Source organism: Cricetulus griseus, chromosome 2, assembly GCF_003668045.3.
Source record: "Cricetulus griseus strain 17A/GY chromosome 2, alternate assembly CriGri-PICRH-1.0, whole genome shotgun sequence".
Lineage (NCBI taxonomy): Eukaryota > Metazoa > Chordata > Mammalia > Rodentia > Cricetidae > Cricetulus > Cricetulus griseus.
The window spans coordinates 453,164,674-453,189,539 of record NC_048595.1 but is presented as its reverse complement, the minus strand read 5'-3'; the positions used below and the strand labels follow the sequence as shown (position 1 = coordinate 453,189,539).

General features: G+C 41.4%; 1 protein-coding gene across 6 annotated transcripts in view; it reads right to left on the bottom strand.

Moving 5' to 3' along the window:
- Positions 1-24,866, bottom strand: part of Fer (FER tyrosine kinase) — a 261,687-nt gene that overhangs the window by 94,979 nt on the left and 141,842 nt on the right. For all 6 annotated transcript variants that reach the window (XR_004768769.1, XM_027397739.2, XM_035441167.1 and 3 more), the window contains one exon: positions 1,909-1,965. Coding sequence is in view for 5 of the 6 variants with exons in the window: in XM_027397739.2 (XP_027253540.1) it covers positions 1,909-1,965 (57 nt within the window). In the remaining variant the exon portion in view is untranslated. The remainder of the gene's footprint in view (positions 1-1,908; positions 1,966-24,866) is intronic.

The window sequence follows — 24,866 nt, the reverse complement described above, 5'->3', positions numbered from 1 at the left end:
TTTGGCTCTGTTTTTAGCTACTCATGCATTCTCGGTGTGCAGTAAGTGTTCAGGAAAGTAGCAAGATATTAACGACAAATTATGTTCTGGTATTTTAAAATACCACATAAAGTTAAGCTAAATAATATCTCTTAAAGCATTTTCTTTAAAATATTTAAATTTGAGACTTTCATGCCTAGTCATTAAAAAGTAATTTTCTATGAAACAGCCTTAGTAAGAAACAAGACTCTTGTTGAATAGTCATACTTAAAGTAAAAATAAACATTTGAAACACACTGTAGACACACATGCATACACACACATATGGCTGTGCATGACTTTAATCCCGCATTTGGGAGGCTGAGGCATAAGGAACTCTGAGTTTGAGGCCAGCCTGGTTACATAGCAAGTTCCAGGGCAGCCAGGGCCATACACAAGACCCTACTTCAAGGCAAACAAATAAAAAAATTAGAACATTTTCTTTAATTAAAAATATTTTTGCTTAGAACTGAAAAAAAACTATCCTTCCCAATAGTCTACTGCAGTGTTTTAGTTTTGAAATTTATTATTTAATTGTATTTAAGGAAATCAGTTTCTTTGTAGTAACTTTTGACCAAACTGCTTCTATTGGGTTACCCCAGCATTACTGTTATCATATTTAGGAACAATTCCTTCCAAATTAGGAGAGCACCTCTCAGTAAACACAGCTGCCTTCTTTTAGCTTAGATTCTTTAGAATTAGCTTACTAAAAATGTCTTAGCAAATAAAACCCATTTTCCAATAGTGACCAGAAGCTTCCATTTGGAAAAGGCATTTAAATGGCAAGTGCTCAAAGTCCCGAAAAGGAGAAGACTCCAACAAGACCCATAGTCTTAATAAACGGCATGTTCTTTGAAAATTGGAAGAAACCATCAAGTTCACTTTTGAATAAAAATAGGCCATTTATTACTTTACTTAAAATACCAGTCTAGCACTGATTGCTCATAAATTATATACAAAATTTCCAATAACAATATCTGAATTTTACCCTATTTTTCACAGTGCATCATGAAGCTAAATCCAATTCAAATTTCACACAAGAACCATCCACAAGTAAGCCACTGACAAACTGCTATTTATTCAGTAGAACCCGAGCAATAATGACTGGCAGATCTGTGTAGGCTATTTGGCTAGCCTGCCTGTATTGCTGGAAACAATGCAGTTTAATATGGACTATGACTTGGAGGACATTTCCAACTAGAATGCAGGAAAAGGAACTTTCACTCTGTAAGGCTGTCCTTTACCACCACCAGAGCCAGTCACAAAATAGGTCCCTGAAATGAAGGTCTTCTTGCCCAGAGTATAACTTCTTCTCCCACGCCCGTGTCCCCTGTGGGGAGCACACATGTTCACAGCACACATGTCAACCCCACAAGCTGGTTCTCTCCTTCTACCACGTAGGTTCCTGTGCTGCACACAGATGGCCAGGCTTGGTGGCAAGTGCCTCATCCCTACTCCATGTCCCTGGCCCTTGCCCACATTATATTTAAATTATGATAATGTAGTGTATGAACTTTCCTGATATTCCCAGAAGCAAGATTTCACTTTTTCTGGATCACTGAGTACAACTGGAAGCAGAGTGACTATATCCAACTTTCACTACCTCACGGCTTCTTCCCTGCATTCAACAGTTTTTGGTTTTGATAAAACCACTATGACTTTGACCTTCTAGGAAAAATATGCACTATTTTTAAATAGAAGAATCATCGTAGACCTTTCTAATATTATCGGTCTATCTCAGAGAAAGTCGGAAGATTTCTATGAAATACAATGCTGACTTCTAGGTTAATTAATATACACGCACAATGGCCCGTGATGGGATATTAAAAACGCTTTTCAACATGAAGTTCTCATGGCTAATACACGATTTCTTATTTGCTGACTGCATACCTTGCCCAGTAATGCTCCCAATGAAACATCTTCATGATTGAGAATCCATTTCTTATCCTACGGCAAAAAGACAGAAAAAGACAAGTTGTTAATCCATGCAAGAGTACAGTCACTGCAAATTCCTTTCAGGAAGTAAGCGCAGTCAACAGCATCCTAAGAAGCTGTAACTTAAACATGATACAAAAGAGATCTGAGGGATGTTACTATACTGTCAGATATTAAAATCAATATTGCGGCAAAACTCTTTCAGAAACTGCAGCTTCAAAATGATGCTGTCCCGACCTGTAAGGGACACACAAGGTGTGCTCTGCACCTACCACAAAGCCACGCCTGTGCTACTGTCTTCTTAAAAAGTTGTGTTATAGTACATCAGAGTTTCTCTTGATTATGAAAATTTCCCATTTACATTATGTTCAAAGCCATTCTCTTCCATGAGCACATTCCTAAGAGCTACTTTTATGTGTGCAAACATGACCTGCAGCTTCCTGTGATATTGCCTGTAGTCTCCTATCTTCCCCAGCCCTTCCTGTGGCATAACAAAGCAACAATACCACTGGGAGGTACAAGACCAGTGATGCTAACACACCATTGTAAAATGGCGTCTTCCTGTCAGAGATCAGGAACCAACTACCACGAAGGAGTTCACCAGTGTGTAAAAACATGTAGCTACAAAAATCACACACAACTACAATGCCGGCTTGGTAAAGAGGTCCATTTTAAAAGAAGGCAGGAAAAAGAAATCAAGCAAGGAGTATGCTGGAAACGGTAGGGGTGAGGGAGACGAGGCAGAAGTAGACTTCAATGTTATATTCATCATTTTTGTTCTTTACATTATAGTATAATTTCTCCATTAGAGAGAAACATAATTATCACCTATAGTATAAGTCATAATAGGTAATCCAATATATTCAAGCAAAACTGTAAGTGGTTTTGAAATGTCCTTTGACAGCCATTTGAAGTACTTCACCTTTAGAAACACCATGTGACATTTACCTATCACCCTGACAGACAAGTTACCCACAGATCCACTTTGTTTTTAAAGTGGATTTCAACTCACAGAAATAATAGTTCAGTCTAAATGTTAAGCTAAAGTAGTGGAGATTAGGAGACTGTCGGGGGCCACGTGAGGGAACTGACAGGCAGCACTGGAACTCCTGGGACACAGCTGCGCAGCTGGCAAAGCCATGCCTGAGTGAGCGCTGGAGGCGCAAAGCTGCTGGGACTACGGGGCCTGAGACGTCAAGCTGTTAATGAGCATAGCTCTGGTTACTGCCTTTGTGGTCACCACATCCCTCAGAAACTGTGGATTGGATGCTTTTGGTTGGACATGGGTCACTGAGGGTCAGTCTCTAAAGTCTAGGCCAGGCGTGTTCTCTCAGCCCACTTCACGAGTGTACCCGTAAAGGACAAAAATACAGCCTGCGGCGAAGGCAGCTTGAGGGATGGCTCGGCACCTTAGAGTACTCATGCTTGCTGAGGACCCAGGTTCGGATCCTACCACGCACATGCAGCTCTGAGGCCCAGGGGATCCAAAGCCCTCTCTGGCCTCTGCAGCAGTGCACGTGTAGTGCAGAGATAAACAATTAGGCAAACAACCATACATATGAAGTAAGAATAAATCTTTATGAAAGACTGCAATAAAATATGTCAGAGACAAAACACGAACAGTGCACAACAGTGGTGCACAAAGCTGACACAGTTTTATTTAATGGTCATCTGTGCGCTAGTGACTTTTGACTGCATTGAAACCCATAGACCTACAATCAAACCATAGTGACTATGCCTGTCTCATGTTGAAGCTTCAAGAGATCTGGCTTAGACATTTAATGTGTTTCTAGTATATTAGCATCCTGTCCTTTTTGTGGTTTCATGAATATTAATGTGTCATTATTATGGCAAAATAAATCAATATCCATGTCTCTATTAATTCTATCTCAACACCAAAAATCTATGCTATTTTGAAACATAAGATTCTTTTGTTTTAAAGTGGAGATTGTATTTTTAAAATATACTTTTTGCTTATTCATTGAGAAATTCTTTAAAATAACCACTGGGGGTCAACTGTAAAATACACCACACACTTCACAGTATCCATAAATTAAAGGATTAAAAACTGCTAGAAGATTTAAGGTCGGCCTACACTGAGAAAAGACTATCTCTTTCATTTGTCTAAACCAAAGCTTTCTTGAGTTCATCTGGACATGTTTCCACATACACCTGCTTGGTGGATCTGAGAATCCTTATACTGGAACTGCCTAGAAATGCGTTATTTCTGTACAAGAGCAAACTAAAGCTGGAGAGGTTAATGTTTGCCCAGGGTCCAAAGTACTAAGTGACTGAGCTAGGAAGCTCATCCCTTGTCCCTTCTCCTAGTACTCCAACATGTAAGCACCACCACTGTCACTGTGCCACAGAGGTCAGTCAAGGGATACGGCACTTCAGACCGACTCTAGACCGCATTCCTAACAGCACACCACTAGCAGGATTGGAGATCAAACAGCTGCCTGCATGTGTGGACTGAATGCACGTGTCACTCACTTCTACGCTGGGTGCCCGTCTACACATACCGTAAGTGAGTGTCATTTACGGAAAGTCAATTCACGCCAATCTATGGGGTTATCCTAGGGGTGAACAACTTACAGGTCTGAAGTCTCACTTAGAGCCATGACCATTATATCTAATGTAAATGGATTCGGAAATGGCTTTTTATTTTACCAAAGAACAGGAAGGCCAAGAAGCAGCCCTGAGAATCAAATTATCTCAAGCCAAGAACAGAAGGTCTCGAGTCTACCACACGACAGTGTACCACACCTTTGAAGACAACATGTCTACCACAGGACAGTGTACCACACCTATGAAGACAAGATGGTTTTCTGGGGATCGTTCAGGGTTTCTTTTTTCAGTTTCTAGATACCAGAGTGTTTACATTTTGGAAGGATATATAGTAAACAATAAGTTTATCTTTTGGTGTGTAGATTTATTACATAATATATACATACATGATCAAATTCAAAGATGTAACAGTACGCTATGTTACTCATAACTGCTTAAAGCAAGCGCGCGCGCGCGCGCACACACACACACACACACACACACACACACACACACGTGTGTACCACACATGACATTTTGCTTACATGTTAAGTCCAGAAATAGAGTTTTATTCTAAACCATCAAATTTCACTTCATTATTAGTAACTTCTAAGTACATTCACTGAAATATTAACTATTACTATGGGAGCATACAGACTTCCCTAGTACATAACATTTTATTTGTAATTGTTATTGGGTAAACTTGTTTTCTAGGATGAAAAATGGCAGGATACAGACATTGTCAACTTAATAAAAACTGTCCTTTTTCAGTTGAATGTTTAAAGGACAAGCCTTCCATCTCTAAGAGTAGTTTCAGAGATTAAGGTGCTTGACCTTTTACATGTTTTTATGGGGGACTTTCCTGCAGCCTGGCTTGGCAATGGTGTCAGAGTGACTGCCAGTGGAGCCACTATTAATACTTGCTAAGTTTGTCCAAGTTAAATAAGAATTCAGTAGCGAATTGTTCCAAACTGTAGCTCAGCCATTTAATTCACAGACAATAGAACAACACACACATCATAGTCCTGGGAAGAAACGAGAGTCTATTTATCCAAACCCTGACAGAACGTAGCCACGTTAATCTCCATCTGTGGGGCTGAACATACTGATGGCCACTAGTGACAGAGTTGACAATAAGCAGGGATCGTGATGATTACTTTAACGGCAAATGTTTCAGTATTACGTGAAAATAAATCAGTGAATCATATTTTGAGTGGGTTTAAGAAACAAAATAAGAAGCCAAGATGTGAATGTGGCTTTTCAGCTTACTTCTCTGCATCATAATTACCACACTTCTAAATCAAGTGTCCCATGGAAAAATTTCCATCAGACACTCAAGCATTAAAAAAACGTGTTCCTAAATTGGCTTCGTTAATTTTTCAATTGCTGTGTATTTAATGTTTCAGAAACCACTAATTTTTCTCGTCCTTCAACAGAAGGTAACTACACTGACTAAAATTCAACATGATTGATAATCTGTGGCAGGACTAATGAAAGTGCCCAGGAATATATTTATTGTGGAATACTTGGGAACTAGAAATTATGTGCTTCAGTAATTCTAACTTAGAAGATGTGAGCTGAAGATTAAAGACTCCGGGGGCCACTTGAACATGAATTTACAATGATCCTTCTAACAGTGTGGTAGTAACCAGTATTTACTTGCACAACTCACTGCGAGTGAGGAGAATGGAAGCTCAAATGTGCTCAATCCCCCTCCTCAGACTAAGACAACTGAATTTAGTTCTGTTAACCTGGGTGTGAAGGAGACACATTCACTCTTTAATCTGGATTCTTGCAGAAGTGGACTCAGATAAGGATCCAAATGTAAGCTATTAATTAAATACATACTATATAAACTTAATAGATTTAATATAAACTTATTAAATTAAATTTATGTTATATAGTGCTTAATTCTATATTAATATATAATATAGAGAAGCACAAATGGACAATTCAAAGTAACATGAGTATTAATAAAATATAGTTAAAAATAATACAAGTAATTGAGTAGTTAGCTATTAATTCTACTTTTTATTGCCGTAAGGAAACACCATGATCAAGGCAACTCTTACAAAAGGCAGATAGCAGCAAGGGGTAGGGAGGTGGCTTGCTTACAGTTCTAGAGGGCTAGTTTCTTATCATAGAACAGAGAAGACAGGCATAGTGCTCAACAGGCAATGGTGCAGTAGCTGAGAGTTTTACCTCCTGATCCACAGGCAGCAGGCCAAAAGAGAGACACAGGGCCTAGCATACCATTTTGAAACCTCAAATCCACCCCCAATGACACACCTCCTTGAACAAGGCCACACCTCCTAATCCTTCCCAAATAGATGCGATAACTGGGGAGCAAACATTCAAACATATGAGCCTATGGGGGACATTCTCATTCAAACCAGGACAATGCAGCAACCTGCACTGGGAAGTGAGAAGTGCCTCAGAACTGAACTCATCCAATGCGGATTGATTTACACAGAACTCAGAATCATGGAGGAATGGAGGGAAAGGAATGTTGCCTCTTGGTGTTTATGGAAGGTTTGAGCAGAGAATCCTAAAATGGGTATAAAATTTCCCCGTATCACACAGGTTTTTCTATAGTCAAGGATGAAGTTCAGAGTACCTCCAACAGCCGAGACACAAAGATGTGTTAAGCTTTACCCAGTGCGCCCTTTGTAACAGACACAGACAAATCTTCCTGAAGCCTTCCAGTTCCAAAGGACACTCTTCCCAGACCTTCTGCCCTCGTCTTTGCCAAATTCCATTTTCCCAGAAGTGCAAGTCACCCCCACAAACTCAGCCTTCCACAAACACATTTCTGAATCCAGAGTCAAGTGACTCACTGAATGTATAGACTCTTATTTTAGGTGTCAAGGCAACACCATTCCTATATACTTTAATTAGGAGAAAAGTGATTACCAATTCTAACAATAAAACATATTAATCAATACCTCAGGAGGCAGGTAAGCTAAAAAAACATCCCACTCAGATATTAGCAGCTCACTTTTAACAATTCTTCATTTAATGTTTAGCGTGAAGTTTCTTTCACCGACCTCATGCTAAATTTCAAGTGTGGTATTTTGCATAGAGCGATCATGCATGTTTCTGGAACCAGGCACAAGCCTGGAATTCGTCCTTATTTTCAGCAGGCTTAGCATGGGAAGGAACCAAGCACTCTGGTGGGTTCTAAAGAGAGACTGTCTTTATTGCTTCCATTCAGACTTTTTAAAACAGACTTCCAAATAAAATGGCTCTTACTATCTTAATATCCACCTGAATGTACCTGATAACAAACAGATGGATCAAATATGAGAGTGTGTGAAATAAAAACCAAAATAGAAAATTATGCTAAAAACTTTTACTGCCACAAACCATCCAAAGGCAACCTCTCCTCCCCTCCTCCCTTCCCCTTCCCTCTCCCCTCTCCTTTTTCCCCTCCTTCCCTCTCCTTCCTTTTCTCCCCTTCCCTCCCAGCCTCTGTCTGCCTTCCCAAAATTATTTATTTATTTGTTTTTCAAGGCAGGGTTTCTTGGTGTAGTCCTGGATGTTCTGGAAACTCACTCTGTAGACCAGGCTGGCGTAAAACTCAAATCCGTCTGTCTCTGCCTCCTGAGAGCTGGGAGTAAAGGCATGTGCCACCACTGCCTGGATATTTATTTTTTGGAGATAGAGTTTCACTATGTAGCCTGTCTGGCCTAGAACTGGCTATGTAGACCAGGCTGGTCATGAACTCTTAAAGATCCACCTACCTCTACACCTCACAAAGGTAGGGATTAAGGTGTGTGTTAGTGTGTCAATGTATTTTTTAACAATGAATTATTTGAATAGTTAGGATAGTGAAAAGCTGCTAACACAGTGAAATTTCCCAGATTAAATTCAATATTTTAATTATTCTCATTTTCTTAGAAACAGAATTTAGAATCAAAATTAAGAAAATAAATTTTGGATGTGATAAATCTTTATAAAAAACTTTTAAGAAAAAATAGTAATTAAATAAGAAAATATGTTTTTTTCCCTCAAATTTAAAGGTGGGAAATGAAATCAATTTGGTCATATTCATTTTTCTTATTTCACTTAAGAATTTCTCAGTTAAAAAAAAAAAAGAAAACTTTAAGAAAGCAACAGAGAATTAGAAGTTAATAAGTACACTAACCTTATCAACCAACAGCCTAGAGCAAAACATGAAAATGCCACTCACCAACTCAAAGCTTGGTTTTTGAAAGTTTTGGCTTTTAGAAATTCACTAGCTAGTACAGATACAAGATAAAGATGATGCTAAAAAAATAAAGCACTACTGAGTGAAATGTTTGACAAAATAAAGGGAAAGTTTTCACATGAGACCAGTAGATTCTATAATGTGTAACTAAGAATCAGGTTATTTCTGAATTAATTCTTTAGTGGTATTTGCCTATCAATATTTCTTGTAGTTTAACATATTACAGGGAGAGAGGGGGTAGGGAGGAAGGGAGGGGAGAGAAAGAGGAAAGGAGGGAGAGAGAATTGAGAGAATTAGCTGTTAGTATTTGGCTCACAGAAACTGGTTTAAAAGAAACAGCTTTTATTCAACAGATTCATTATAAATTACAACTTCAATTCCTTCCATGCTCACCCCAGAATTCCTAATAAAACTGATACGGTGATATGCCTTTAAAACCCAGAATGAGAGTACACGATGACGAGGCTCACACAAATAGTTAGGTGAAGACAGAAGCACCGTTCAAAGCCAGCTTTCCTACTACAGCATCTAAGACAACGAAGTTACTTTTCTACCCCTAAAGACCGAGGCAAGAAGCTGCGTCCAGTCTGTGGACGATGCATGAATGAACCCTCTGGAGCAGCCGTTCTCAACTGTGGGTCATGACCCCTTTGGATGTTGAAAGGCCTTTCCACAGGAGTCAGTTCAGATATCCTGCATGTCAGATATGTACATTACAATTCTCAACAGGAGAAAAGTATAGCGATGAAGTAGCAATGAAAATCATGTTATGGTTGCAGGTCACCTTAACACGAGGAACTGTGTTAAAGGGTCGCAGAGTTAGCAAGGTTGAGAACCACTGCTGTAGAGCCAAAAAAACTAACAGAAAATTGTTTTTCAATGAACCATTTGAAAAACAGGTTAATGTACAAAAGATAAAAAGGTATTTAGAATATTTCAGATTCTTCTGGCTTAGCAGAAGAGAGCAAAACAATAGTATTCTGGACCATAAATGCCAACCAAGAGGCCGTGCAGTACCTATGAGTAGGAATACAGCGTGCTAGGAACTGAAAGCCAGGTTAGCATGGGTGCTGCTGCCGGGCTTTAGAGTGAGCACATCAAGACTGCAGAAAGTGCGAGAGATTGTGCATTAACCAGAGCCAGACATGGGGTATGGGTGCGCAGGGCTGCATGCATGGTCCCTGCAAGCTTCAGCTTCACAGGGGCATAAACGGCGTCTGGAACTTCCTACAACAGAATGTGTTTTACTTCCTGGAAAGTTATTAGAGTAAGGAAAGGATAGTGTTTTAATCATCAGCGATACTATACAGTATCCTCAGAAAGAACACTGCCATGTCATTCTCCAGAGGCACGGCAGGGGAAGTAAGTACTGGGGAAAGAAGTCCAGAGGAAAACAGGCTGTGCTGGAAAAGAAAGCAAGCCTCAGAGAAGGAGTAGTATTTGCAATAGCCTTGTCCATGCTGTAACCCTGATAAGCTAAAGTGTAGAGAGCCCAACAGTGACAAGCCATACTGCTTTGCCATAGGACTGGAGTTCTGCTCCTAGCACTCACACTGGGCACCCCACAAAGCATGCAACTCCAGCTCCCAGGGATCAGAGATCCATGCATGCACACACATACACACGTATCATATGCTCACACAGGCATTTACCATATATACACAGATGTAAATAAAAATAGATGTTAAAAATAAATCAGAAAACATTTTTAGTAAATTCTAAATATACATACAAATATGGTAGAAGCAAATTCAGTTTTTAAGAGGAAAACTGTATGGTGAAAAAACTCAGAATGTACTTTTCAACCTGACCGTAGCTCTTAGGTGTCCAAGCACGGAGTATCCAGTAACCTGAAGGTAACGACGCACACAAGGCAGCCAAAGTGCCGTGAAAGCAGGAAGGAGTAGTATCTTAAGGAAGATGACTTCTATCCTACCACACCACAGAAGAAAACCTGCAGGCCTCCCCTCACCCAGCAATACGAGGCAGACCAGGTGTGGTCATCCACCCCTGAGTTACAGGGAGTCCGCAACACCAGCATGGCAGGTGAGCCTAACCCTACCTGTAAGGGGTTGAGCAAGCCCCTGACAGGTTAATAGGCAGCTAGGGGAAGGTCTCTCTCTCTCTCTCTCTCTCTCTCTCTCTCTCTCTCTCTCTCTCTCATCAAATGGCTTACATTACATTTGCATAAAATAGCTCTACTTATGTCTGATAACTTGACAAAGACATAATAGGAATTTCCTCCTCCTCCCTTTCTCCTGGACATACACCTTTTTTTTTTCTCTGTGCTTGGCTAATAGTCTTCTCATGTCTACCACAAATTAAGTTATTCATGAATTAGAGAGTTAAAAAGACCCTTTCCCCACTCCTCATGCTGATGGTGTGCTGATGGTGTAGTTAAAGCCAATCTCACCATTTTGCTATTGCATTTGAAGAAAGGAACTCTATGGAGAGAGAGAGAGAGAGAGAGAGAGAGAAAGAGAGAGAGAGAGAGAGAGGGGGGGGGCCTGGCCTGAGATCACTAACCCCACCAAAAAGAGAATGGCCCCAACTAAAAAGGGAGTGTGAGCAGCCCAACAAGCAACTGAAGCCCCCAAACTGAAGCCTCTGTCTCCACAGTCTGGAACCGTGTTCACCAAGGAACACTGTCTTAGGGTTATCATTGCTGTGAGGAGACACCACAACCAAAAGCAAATTGGGGAGTAAAGGGTTTATCTGCTTACACTGCCACATCTCGTTCATCATCCAAGGAAGTCAGGACAGGAACTCACAGGGCAGGAACCTGGAGGCAGGAGCTGATGCAGAGGCCGTGGAGGGGAACTGCTTACTGGTGTGTTCCTCGTGACTTTCTCAAGTTTGCTTTCTTATAGAACCCAGGACCACCTGTCCAGGAATGGCCAATCTCTAATTAAGAAAATGCCCTACAGGTTTGTCTAAGCCCAATCTTACGGAGGAGGCATGTTCTTGATTGGGGTTCCTTCCTCTCAAATGAGTCTAGCTTGTGTCACGTTGACATAAAATCATCTGGCCTAAACACCAAGCTGCCCTGGCAGGGAAAATACTGCTATAGAATGCAGCCCAGCCTGGAAGGCTTTGTCTCCAAGGACCTGAGCCTCCCATTGTGTGCTAGAGACAACAGAGCCAAGGGAGAACCACAATAGCTCAGGGAGTTCTGTGCCTACCAAATAAGGCCCTGGCCCACCCCTTCTCCACCGGGAGGAACACCTGGCACCCCAGCCGGGGCAACTCCAAGCCCTGAGGCAGCACCACAATGAACAAACTGGAAGCCAAGTGCTTCCAATAAATCAGCTAAACTCAATACGACCACAAACCCTCAGAACATTACTGTCAGTAAAGCCAAAGCCTGTTCAAGAAGGCCAGAGGGTGAGGGTCAGACCTAAACAAATAACTGTTTAACTGTTTAACTGACATCCAGTTTTTTAAATTTTTATTTATTTATTTTTATTTTATGTGCATTGGCGTTTTGCCACAGGTGTTGGGTCCCTTGAAACTGGAATTACAGACAGCTGTAGGCATCTGGTCTGTGGACCTGAAATGGTAGCCACACCTTTGGGCGTGGCTTCAGGCAGATGGAAAGAGAGGCGGGTGAGGCATGGCTTTGTGCACTCTTTCGGCTAGGTCAGTGGATCCCAGAGGAAGAGAAGGAAAATGCTTCAGGGTTCTTTGTATTTTTCTGTGTAATTGTCCCCAATAAGCACCCGTTTATCATTTATCTTGGGTCTAGTTATATCATTACATCCTTGCCTTCAGTGTGGGTGCTGGGAATTGAACCTGGGTCCTCTGGAAGAGCAATCAATGCTCTTAACTGCTGAGCCATCTCTCCAGCCCTAAGGCGGTTGTTTTACAAACAGAAAGATCTCTTCTGAGAACTCAGGCTCTCCTAACACTATAGATCAAGAAAACCAAAGCCCAAGAGAATAGAGACCCGGCAGCTATACTGGTATGGATCAGATACTGGGATTATCTGACAGGGGTTCAAAGCAACCACAAAAATACAGTTATTTAAAAAGACTATGAAAGCAACTGCAGTTATATAGGCTATCTTTACAATAGAGAAAGAAGTTATTTGAAAGGAAACAAACAGAACTTACATTATCACAAACAAAATAAGATTGCACAAACTTTTAAAATGCAGTCAAACGGTTCAACAGGAAATTGAAGACACTCGAGGCCAGTATCACTGAATTTGAGAACAAATAAACATTAATTCCCCCAACTGAAGGACAAAGAGAACCGAATGGGGACTAATGAAGGGCACCAGGAGCTTCGGAGCTGCAATAATGAGATCCAGCATTCACCACTGAACCTCTAAATAGGGAGAGGGAGAGCAGAACTAGGAGTAGTCAAAGACGGGATGCTGAACAGCCTCTAATGTGCTGAGAGACACCCAGCAAACCAAAGAGCTGCACGTCAATTAAGATAAATCAAGTCCGAGAAGTGCAGCCCAGAGTCTTAAAAGTAGGCCTGGGTAAACAATGCTTTATCGACAACACAACACTCATCAAGACTCTTCCTACAACCGGCAAGCTGAGAACGACATGGCACACATACTTCAAGTGCTGGAACAACAAAACCACTCTGCCTCTCACAGCTGCTACAGGAATAAAAGGGCACTGTCAGATGGGGAAAACCAGAAAGGGTGGGAACAAGAACAAATCTCAACTGAGTCCCCGAATGTTCTTCCAACGTTTCAGTTATTTCTGTACCAAGACCCCAATGCGGCACACACTGGAGACAGTCAGAAGGCTAACTGGGACAGCAAAGACATCTGCAAGACATTCGTGGGGCATTCTGCTCCTTTACAATTTTATTATTTTATCATTTATTACTATTATTATTATTATTAGTAGTAGTAGTAGTAGTGTGTGTGTGTGTGTGTGTGTGTGTGTGTGTAACATGAGCACACTTGTAGAAGTCAGAGGACCACTTTGTGGAGTTGGTTTTCTCCTTTTACCTTTGCTTGGGTTCCAGGGGTGAAGAGGGGTCATGAGGCTCCCAGGGCAAGCCCATTTACCTGCTGACCTATCCTGCATGTTTGCTCTTGTTTTACTTCCACGGTAACTGTGTAACAGAAGGGAATACAGCAGCTCAGCTTCACCATCCTCAATTAAACATGCAGTCACGTTGACGACACTCGGTCACACTGAGAACTAAACTACTGGAATGTTCACAAGTGACTACATAATGTCTGTGCAGACGGCTCACGTAGCACTTCACAATGAGCTGCCAGCATGTTCCCAGCAAACACAGACTCAGGCTTCAGTACCTAGGAACCCATGAGGGGTCCTTACCATGCTTGACTATATACAAGGAAGATGATTAGCTCTGTATAACAAGTCCAGTCGTGTTTCCTGAGTGATGACATCACGCGATGCCATGCAGGTCAGACACAAAGTATGTCTCTGCAGCTGTGATGGACTGTTACACTCTGAGGGTATGGAGGGACAAGGCTTGAACCCTTACCTAACAAATTCCACCACCTCCCGCAAAGCCTCATCTCTTGAAAACGGTGAGTATGACTCCTAAAGATTCAGAGGTGGTCGTGCAAATGGCGATTTTAAGGAACTGAGCAAAATGGATTCCTCATTTTGAGTTTCAGATTTTTCATCCTAATGGTTCATAAACTTTGTTTCAAATGAATGCAATGTAAAGTTACAATTTCTCCTTCATTCACTGGATTAACTAGATGAAACCCAATTAACAGCTTCACATTTTGCACATTCAGAGTTTGTAGCAAAAAAATAAATAAATAAAACTTTCAAGTTATAAAAAAAAAAAATGCTCTTTGTGTCCGGCAGAATTGAGTCAGCTCTTTACGACCTTGATGGAACCTACGGCCTGAGAGGAAAAGCTGTACTTTCCCCATGGCCACTCAGCAGGACTGTGGATGTCATCAGGAAAGACTCCTTTACTTTCACCAGGTGACACGCAGCAACTACTCTGTCATCTCCACAGCAACGCTGCCAATTTCTCTATCAAATATAAGGACATGCCTTAAAATCAAGCCATTATCATAGCATCCTCTATTCTGTGAAAACATTATGTTCTCATTAGACTGTGCCACATGAATAGGTATAATAAGCTATAAAAATAATTGTAAATAAAGCCAAATTACAGCTTAAAAAGTTAAAACCTAAATCACAGAATTAATTTTGTCTCACAAACTGGCCATTTAAATAAAGTAACTGGAATGGCAAATGGACAGCTGCCCCTGCTAAAGATGGCCAGCTCCTCCCCCCATGCAGGGGACTCATGTGCTTCTTGGTGGACAGCCACAAGGTACAGATGGCCATTATTTCTTATGCCAGTCAACTGCTGCCAAATCTCACTGGAATGATGTGTGTTTCTCCTCAAGTTTACTTTAAGATGCTTTTATGAGCTGGAGGGTCATATCTGACAGAGTGCTGGGGTCTAAATAAGACAGTCTGAAGTCACTGTCTCACAATTCAGATCTAGTTCCCGAGGGAGCGAACGCTCCCAACGCTGAGGAATGAACTTGATCTACTCGTAGATCTTCCCAAACACTGAAAACTGGGACAAAAAGGGGTTTCAATTTTATATAGGTAAACAGTTATTTTTAAGAAGCATTTTCATCCTTGTTTTGATCATTACTGAGCCTTAAATACAGGAAAATTTATGAATATAATTATACAACCTATTTCTAAGCAAAAGTCAACTTGGAATGTAAGTCCACCTTAAGAATGTAGCTATCCCTAATAATGAATATTAAATTTTTAATAAATCATGCCATGATCAAATGTGTGCTAACAATCACCTAGTACAGAATGATGACGACAAGGGGAGACAGGATGGGATGGAGAGGGAAGAAAGTTTAAATACAGACTTAAAATTTTAACAATTACCTCATAATATTTAACATCTGAAGCAAATGAAAAATTGCCAACATATCAACAAGGCATTTTAGAGATTTTATTTTGAAAGGATATGGCTTAAGAGTTGGTATAGGCCGGGTGTTTTTGGCGCGCGCCTTTAATCCCAGCACTCGGGAGGCTGAGGCAGGCGGATCTCTGTGAGTTCGAGGCCAGCCTGGTCTCCAGAGTGAGTTCCAGGACAGACTCCAAAGCTACACAGAGAAACCCTGTCTCCGAAAAACCAAACAAAACAACAACAACAAAAAAAGCTGGTATATTTCTTAGGAGAAAGAATTCTAAAGCACACTGAGAAATAATTGTTATGCTCCCATTTCTTTTCTGCAGGGGTCTGCAGTCCACTGGCTCCACTGCCTGCTTAGCACATTTGTTCCACTCAAAGCCTCAGCCACAGCACATTCTTAGAATGCAGGGATTACTCGGAGTTCAATCAGTTTTGTCATTAAAGTTACCAGGGTTGTCTTAAAGGGGAATCCATCCTGACAAGTGTGCACAGCAAGCTGCTTTTCTGGAATTCATGTGAGAAGCTCTGCACAACACAGTGCTTGCTTTCACGATCTATAAATCAGTTCTGAACAATCCCCAAAGTCTCTCCTCCCACGCTGTTCTTTAGGAAAGACTGACATAGCAGACTTCTTGGATATGTATGACTTAGTTCTACCTATCCTCCTAGAACTTTAGTTGTTCTTATTTTTAAACAATCACTACAATTTCCTTATGAGAAACATCTGTTCCTATTAGTACAGGAGGTGTGACAACTCGTACTCTTTCTCATTCATCTTAAGAATGTCTTACTTTTTCTTAACTAAAACTCTTAGGGCCAACAGATTAAAAACCCTGCAAGAAGACTACAGTTGACAAACATGAAAGCAAGCGGAAAGAAAGCAGAGAGATGCCTTGCTGTATTCAGGTCAGAAGGGGAGGCTCCCTCTCCGCTTCCCGTTTGGCACTCTGGCATCTGCATCCCCCTTACATGGTGGAGTTTGGGCATGTGCCTACACGAAGCCTGTGCACCGTGCCATGGTATCCTGGACTCAAATCTTTCGCAGTGTGATGATATGCCTAATCACAAGACCTTGATCCAGGTCCATCCCCTCACGGGAGCCCACATGAAGGACCTCTGGTAGGTCTGAGGGACACAAGGGTGCAGCTTAATTAAAACAGAATAGATGTCAGTGACTATAACAAACACAATTTGTTATCTTGGAGGCAGCCCTAGCTCAACAGTCAATCCCTTCACTTCCATCTGGGCTCCAGAGTCTTAACTAACTTGGAACTCAGCTGAGCATAACTTGGGTTCCTTTGAAGACAGAGAGGGAAGGCAGACCAGCTATTGCCCTGTCTGTAACAGTCCTGGGGAGAGAGGAGTTGATTCAAGGAGGCGCATCTTGGCCCTCCTCTCTGCTATCCGATTAGAGAAACGTGGGCCGACAACATCAAAATTTCCTCTAGATTCTCATGCTGGGAGAAGAAAAGGCTAATGCCTTGGTACCAGCTAGAGGAAGAACTTGGCTGCCAGGAAGAAATGTTACACAGTTTTCACAAGTTAAATTGACATAGGCACACTTCTTCACTCCTGCTTGGTCTCTTCTATAACATTGGGACAGAAAAGGCAGAAATAAATTAGAAGTCTTTCTCTACGTGCTTTGGCCAAATTATAAATAAACCCAATTTTCTTTGCCAATACCATTTCCTAATCTTTCAAAATATATGAGGACCATGTGGTGGTTTCAGAGGTCTAAGCACCTGGTAATGTGATCTCCTGTCTGGAGTCACATTCCCAAATCAGCCTGTGCCCTGGTTCTGAGCAGTCATACTGCACTCAAGTGCCGCTGAAATGCTGAGACCAGAGGACTTTGTGAGAAAGAGCACAGCGAGCTTGCACAGTCCCTAACCTTCAACATCCTTCCCGTTTGGTAATGAAAGGTCAGAAGGAATGAAAACTCTAACCTGGGACCTATGTCAGCATCTGAAGAGTGCCATCAGCTTCCTCAGAGAAGACCAAGGGATTTTTTTCTGGGGCGGGGATTGAGACAGGGTTTCTCTATGTACCTTTGAAACCTGGCCTCGAACTCACAGAGATCCACCAAACATCTATAAAAAGGGGGGAATTCTACCTCATCCTATTTTAAGTGTAATTTTTTTTTCAAGACAGGGTTGCTCTGTGGCTCTGGAGGCTGTCCTGAAACTAGCTCTTGTAGACCAGGCTGGTTTCAAACTCACAGAGATCCACCTGCCTCTGCCTCCCAGGTGCTGGGTCTAAAGGCGTGCATCACTACTGCCTGGCTGGGATGTTATTTTTTTTTTTTTTTGCCAGAAAATAGAAGAAAATAATGGATAACCATAATTGTCTATCTTTTCCACAACTGACCAACAAAATAAATTTTATTTGTATTTAGATTCAAATGAAAAAAATTAAAGTTTTCTTCATATTAACATTGTTTTTTTTTTTTTCCTGTGAAATCTTACTTAATTGGAAGGGGAGAGAAATAAGTAACAGGATCTTTGTGATTATGGACTCCAAAGTATGGAAATCTCATGGTGTCCTAGATGTGTTTCCTTGACAGTCCTAAGCAACACAGATTATAAAGTATGGAAATCTCATGGTGTCCTAGATGTGTTTCCTTGACGGTCCTAAGCAACACAGATTATAAAGTATGGAAATCTCATGGTGTCCTAGATGCGTTTCCTTGACGGTCCTAAGCAACACAGATTATAAAGTATGGAAATCTCATGGTGTCCTAGATGTGTTCCCTTGACAGTCCTAAGCAACACAGATTATAAAGTATGGAAATCTCATGGTGTCCTTTATGTGTTCCCTTGACAACCCTAAGTGACATAGCCAATATTTTCATCAAAGTGATCCTAAGAACAATTCTTTAAAAATGTTCTGAATTCAAAATTTCCAAAACTAGTAAGCAAACAAGCAATGATGCTCCATGACTATTTTGCCTTCTGGACCAATTTTTGGATTATAAAACCCATGTAGCATCTTTTTGAAAGGCCTGGTTTAGGAACAGTTTTCCTTCCAGTCCTCACTGATCCTGGACTCTCAGTGCACTCCAACAGCAACACCAAATGACCCGTCACATTTCAGCTAAACGTTCATGCACACAAATGCCTGCTGACTTACAGTAGCATAGGCATTGCCGTGCTGCTGGTCTGCTTAGGCTTCCGTTACAAAATACAAATGACAACAGAAACTCGTTTCTCACAGTTTTAGATGCTAGCAAGTCCAAGGTCAATGCACCTGCCCTCTGCCTCCAGAGCCTCTACTGGAGCAGAAGCTTATTTACATAGTCTTACCAAGTTATCCTACACTATCACCTCAAGTTCCTACCTCCTCACACACTAACAGTGGAAGCCAGGACAACAGTGTATGAATGGAGGGGCACCCCACTAACCCATAATACGACTTGATTTCTTAATGGAAAATTAGAATTTGAAAAGCAGATCTTTTAGAAATATTTTAATTATGTATGTACATGTACATAAGAAGTGTATGATGCATGTATGTGTGTGGATTCATAGACACACATGCTATGGTAGGCATGAGGGTCTGAGGTCTTGGTCCTCACCTTCCACCTTGTTTGAAACAGGGTCTCATCGTTGCGTAGGCCAGGTCAGCTAGCTCCCAGGTTTCCAGAGAAGCCCCTGCTTCTGCCTCCCATATGTCATCCCAGGAATACTGGGATTCCCTGTGGGTTCTTCAGACTCAAGTACAGCTACTCATGCTCATGCAGGAAGCCACCTTACTCACCGAGATACCTGGCCCTCCAGATATGTCTCAAGAAAGGAAGACTGTGGGCCTGAAAATGGGCTAAGTGTACAATTTCATGTTTTATAGACTTACAACAATAGCTTCTTCTCTGAAATGAAGTGACCTATAATGAAGCCATTTAATTTACAGTGTCAGTTTTCTTCACGATTTTTAAAAAGCTACCTGATATAATCAGAGAGATTGAAAGAGGAGGTGTGTGGCTCAGAGTTGCCCTTGGTTACAGCAAAAACCAGTTTTCCACACACTTTGCTTTGCTTGGTCCACCATTGTTCCACCATCTTGCTGCTCAGTCTTAGCACAAGCCGGCACAGGAGCAGCTGATGCACAGCGGAACTCTAATGGGCTGAGACAGCCCTGAGCTACTCACAGGTCATTCTACCATCACCTTAAGCTCATTACCAGCCCGCATCATGCAGATGGGTAAACTGGCCCCGAATCCTGTTTCCTATGTGCGCACAAGTATCTCAAGAATTAAATACTGACTGGGACAGTATGTTCTTTCTCAGGAAAACAACAACCAATCCCAAACAAACAAACAAACACACCTCAGAGAGCAGCTTTTCTGGGTTTCTGGCGCATCTCTTCCCCTCCTGGCTCACTTATGGACCCTTAACCCCAGAAAAACTCAGTCCTGCAGCTCTCTCAGAAGCACCTACATCATAGACAGGCAGTCACAGATACAAAAGGATGCAGAGATCCAGACACTGCAGATATGTACAGGCTGAGGGTGGCTCTCGAGAGCACAGAGGGAAGAATAGGTACGGAAAGACAGGCAACACACACGGGGAGGAAAAGGGCAAATTCTAAACAACAGTGTTGTTCAAAATAAAAATTTAAAGAAGAAACTATATTTCAGCTTACAATGCATTTTTCATAATCTTCCCTGGCTTTGAATTACTACGTTTTCTATATGCAGTTCCCACAGGCAAGATGTGCTCACGCCTCCATAGCCCAACAGTGGTCATGTTTACCATGGCTATAACAATCCATTTGTGGTTCTGTTTACCATGGCTATAATAATCCATTTTCCTGGCAGGCTCTACTGACACACTAGGCCCTTCGTGAGGACAGTGGCAGCATAAGACTTCACCAAACAGTCCTCTGAATAAAGGGTAAACATGCACTTCCTGCAACTTAAGACAATTCTAAGTCTCTCTGTCTGTCTGTGTCTGTCTGTCTGTCTGTCGGTCTGTCTCTCTCTCTCTCTCTCTCTCTCTCTCTCTCTCTGTCTCTGTCTCTCTCTCTCTCTCTCTCTCTCTCTCTCTCTCTCTCTCTCTCTCTCTCTCTCTCTCTCTCTCTCTCTCTCCTAACCACTTAAAATTCATCTAGACAAGGTTATCTGATGCCAAGAACTGATACTCCGAGTTTTACTACAGAAGCAACTGATACAGCACAGTTTTAGAAAGCACTGAATGGCAGAGGCTTATGAATGGAGATGATGCCGCCGTGATGACTGCAGATGTTGTTTTCATAAAAGTGCTGCATTGCTATGTTCCAGAATGAATGAGCTTATGAATTCATACACGAAACATTTAAGATCTATACAACTGTCAAACACACAAACAACTCTTCCTCTAAGTAGATGGACAACGTTTTAAAAACGAACGTGTAAGAAGGCAACTTTCAGAACAATGGTCACATGGATGTCAGAAAATACATGTAGTACACTGTCATTATTCCAGTGTTAAGTAATTCCCCTACACATGGTCAGCAAAGAAACATGCAATACCAACGTATTTCCAGTGTGTCTTGCTCATTGCTGACACATGCTAAGATGGGACTTTTTTTCCTTTTTATTTCACTATTTGTCATACTCCCCTTGTCATTTCCAGAATTGGTGCTTATTAAAGTTCTTCTATTTTCAATTGTAGCAAAATCAAAAGGAAAAAAATAATTCACAATTCAAAGGAAACTGTACCTGGTATATTTTCAGCTATGGTCTAAAGTCAAACACATGTCTCCAGCAGCCTCACCAAGTGTCACATGTTACACACAACGCTGATACACAGACAGCACCACACACATCTCAAACTTTGCCGAAGTCTTACCAGAGCCATGGTATAAGAATAAGATTCACAGGTTTAAAAAAGTTTCACTTTGGAAAACAAGACAACAACAAAACCATCAAAATAAAAAGATGGAGGAGGGGAGAGAAGCACCCCTAAAACTGCATTGTCTGTGGGCTTCAGAAGCTGGAGGAGGGGAGAGACTCACCCCTAAAACCACATTGGTGTGGGCTTCAGAGTTAGCCCGAAACTTGCCGCTCAATTGGAACCGCTGCTACCAACTCTGCTATGATACACGGACTGTGTGAAAACCCAGACTCTGCAACCACACCCTACATCTAATCACTGCTTTAATTCAGAGCTGATGAACCCATCTGTGTCACTGTCAGTCTCACTAATTTAACTCGCAAACCATTCTTAGACGGTGGTGACTACAACCATCGTCACGGTAAGCACAGTAATAACAACGCTATTCTGAACGTGTGCAGTAGAAAAATGTGATGGCAGACTGGGGACCAAAGCCGGCTGCAGAGGAGAGGAGCAGGCCGGGGGAGGGTGAAATGACAGGGGAGGGGTGAAGGAAACAGCCAAGAGATTACACATGAGCGTGACTGTTCATGGAAAGCAGTGACTGCCCGATTCTAGGGCCCAAGGAAACCCTGTCAGAGCTTCCTATTGCCATGGAGATAGAGAGGCAGCCTGTTCAAAGGTTCAGAAAGACACAGCAGCACCGAGGCTGAGCGCGTGCACAGGGTTATTTGGTTTGACTTAACTGAAAATGAGAGGAAAGGTTAAGTTGGCCTTGACTGCATAGAGATACTGCAAAGGCTGAAGTCTCCTGGTATTTGTGACTAAACCTGGTCTCTCAAGCAGTGCCCCAAGTGCACGCATTTCAGAGGGAGCTAGGCTAAAGCAGTGCACAGACCCAACTAAAATAGCACTGTCACTGAAAACGCTTTGCAGATCCTTTTGAAAGCTCAGGATTTCCTCACTCATGTGTACATTAGCTTAGCATGTCGGTATATATCATACATCTGAACGTGGTGTTCCCAAACGGCATTAGCTTAGCATGTTGGAATATGCAAGGCCGGTACTGCAGAGTATTTGCAGAGTTTATTCAATATCAAAGTAATTTACTTAACTCTGAGAACTAAGCTTTGCCAAAGCTCTTCCTCTACAATCCAGATTTTAGAATCATTGTATTGCTTTAACAATCATTTGGTTGTTTGGTGGTTCAAACAGGGTTTCTCTGCGTAGCCCTAGCTGTCCTGGAACTCCTCCATAGATAAAAAGGTTGGCCTCGATTTTATAGAGATCTGCCTGCCCCTGCCTCCTGAGTGCTGGGGTTAAAAGTATGCACCACCACATCCTGGCTGTTTTGACAATTTTGAGCAGAAGTACAGAAAAGACTTTTTCCATGTAAGTGTCATAATCACTTTACTGCAGTCAATTTGGGGGACATTTGTATGAAAAAAAGTAAATTCCTACACAAAGAAATGCTGATTATTATTTTTAACTAATTATAAATGACATGTAAGAATTCCCCTCCCCAATTTCCTATTTCAGCAAGAGTTCTCCCAATAACAACACACACACACAAAAGAGAAAACTACAGGGAAATCATTGGTTTTAATGATGAACTACCAGTTCATCATTGGTGTACATTAAAAAATAAAATTGCCCTTGCTGCTCAATGACAACTTCACAACTGTCTGCATCCTGCCTTTATTAAAGAGAAGTGCAAAGAGAAAGTGGCATTTTGTTATCTAAGATACAATGCTACCATTTATGAAATCACCTACTCCCCTCTGCATCATAAAGCTATTATAATATGTATATAAGTAGTTTGAAGTTCTAGAAGCAAAACACTGAGTTGTTCTTAGAACATACCCTCACCAATCAATATTATTTAAAAATTAGAATTTTGAAAATTTTTACACTTGGTCTTTAAATGTTGACAAATTATACTGTGAGTCCTTAGAGTTTTGTCTTAAATACATTATACTATGGTTGATACAAACAGTACAGAGTTCTAGGGCAATAAATGTACTAAGCCCTAGCGTGAGTTCCCGTGTATGCCTCAGTGTAAGGGGGCAGGGCACACCCGGCTCCTAAGGGATGTGTGCTTCCAGCGCGCTTGCATTGTGTGCTGAGTGTGCCTTCGTTATGTACAAGAACATCTGTAACTTTAAGAAGGCATTTCCGAAGGATTTCCAGCGATGCTTTCAGCCCTCAGGAATATTTCCAGTCAGCGTAGCTTTCTGTAACCAACTTATCAATGAGTATTTGCTTAAGTGTGAACACATACCAATATTGGAATTGCTCATAAACATTGTTCACAAAGCAAGTATGTGCTTTACATTTATCTGTCACAACATATCTAAATATAGCACCAACCAGAAGTACATTAAGCGAACACACATTTACACATACACGGATACATGAATTGGGTTACTCCATTTCCCAAACTCTCTCTCCCTCCAGCTCCTTCTCCTTGCCCTGCTCAGCTCTGTTCCCTGCCTCAGACCCTCTTGTCCATGGCCCCAGTGAGACCTTAGGATAAGGGGCTGGGGTGGGAGGAGAGCAGTCAGCCTGGTCTGCTATTCTCTTCCTACAAGTTACTGGGCAGTCCTGGCCCTCTGCAGAGTTCTAGCCCACGCGTCCCCTCCAGGCCTCGTGCTCTCAGGCAGGCTAGTCAGGACTTCCAGCGTGGCCTTTTCAGGGCGAGTGAATCATCTCACGTGCCAACCCCTCTATCAGGAATTCACTCATTAAACTTGCTTTTCATTTAAGCCGTGCTGTTTTTTTACCATTGTTGTTTCATGAGATTAAAACCAAACATATATTTTTAATTTCGTATGATTAATGCAAATACACATGACAGAAAATACTTCCAAAGTGATCAACATGGACAAGCTTTTAAACATGAATTTCAACATACTTTAAAACAGCACTGGAGCTGTATGGTATATTAGTAACCCAAAAAGTCCTTGGTTAATATATCATCTGGTCACATGTATTGACAATCACACAATGCCAGTGTAGAAAGAAGTTAGTATAGAGTCATATTTCATTTCAGCAATTTACTACAGTAGAGAATTTCTGTATAAAGATTTCAATTAAGCTTCATTTTCAAGATTTGAATAAAGATGACTCAGCACTCTCCATGAGGAGATAATCTTTATTTTCTCTCTCATGTTCTGGCCCTCTAAAGAAGCATCCTCAGTGTCAGTCTCCTGGGACTGTTACTTATCTCATCTTTCTCAAGTCTCCAAAACCTATTTCCTATAAATACATCTAAAATCCATACACAGTAGTAAATGCTTTCAAGTCTCCCCAACCATTTCCTTTACTGTCTTCATCTACCCTCTTTATATAAATACCTTTATCCCTATATGCATGTTTCTTTGACCTGTATGAAGTGGCTAGTGCAAAGTGAAATATATGTATTCACATGC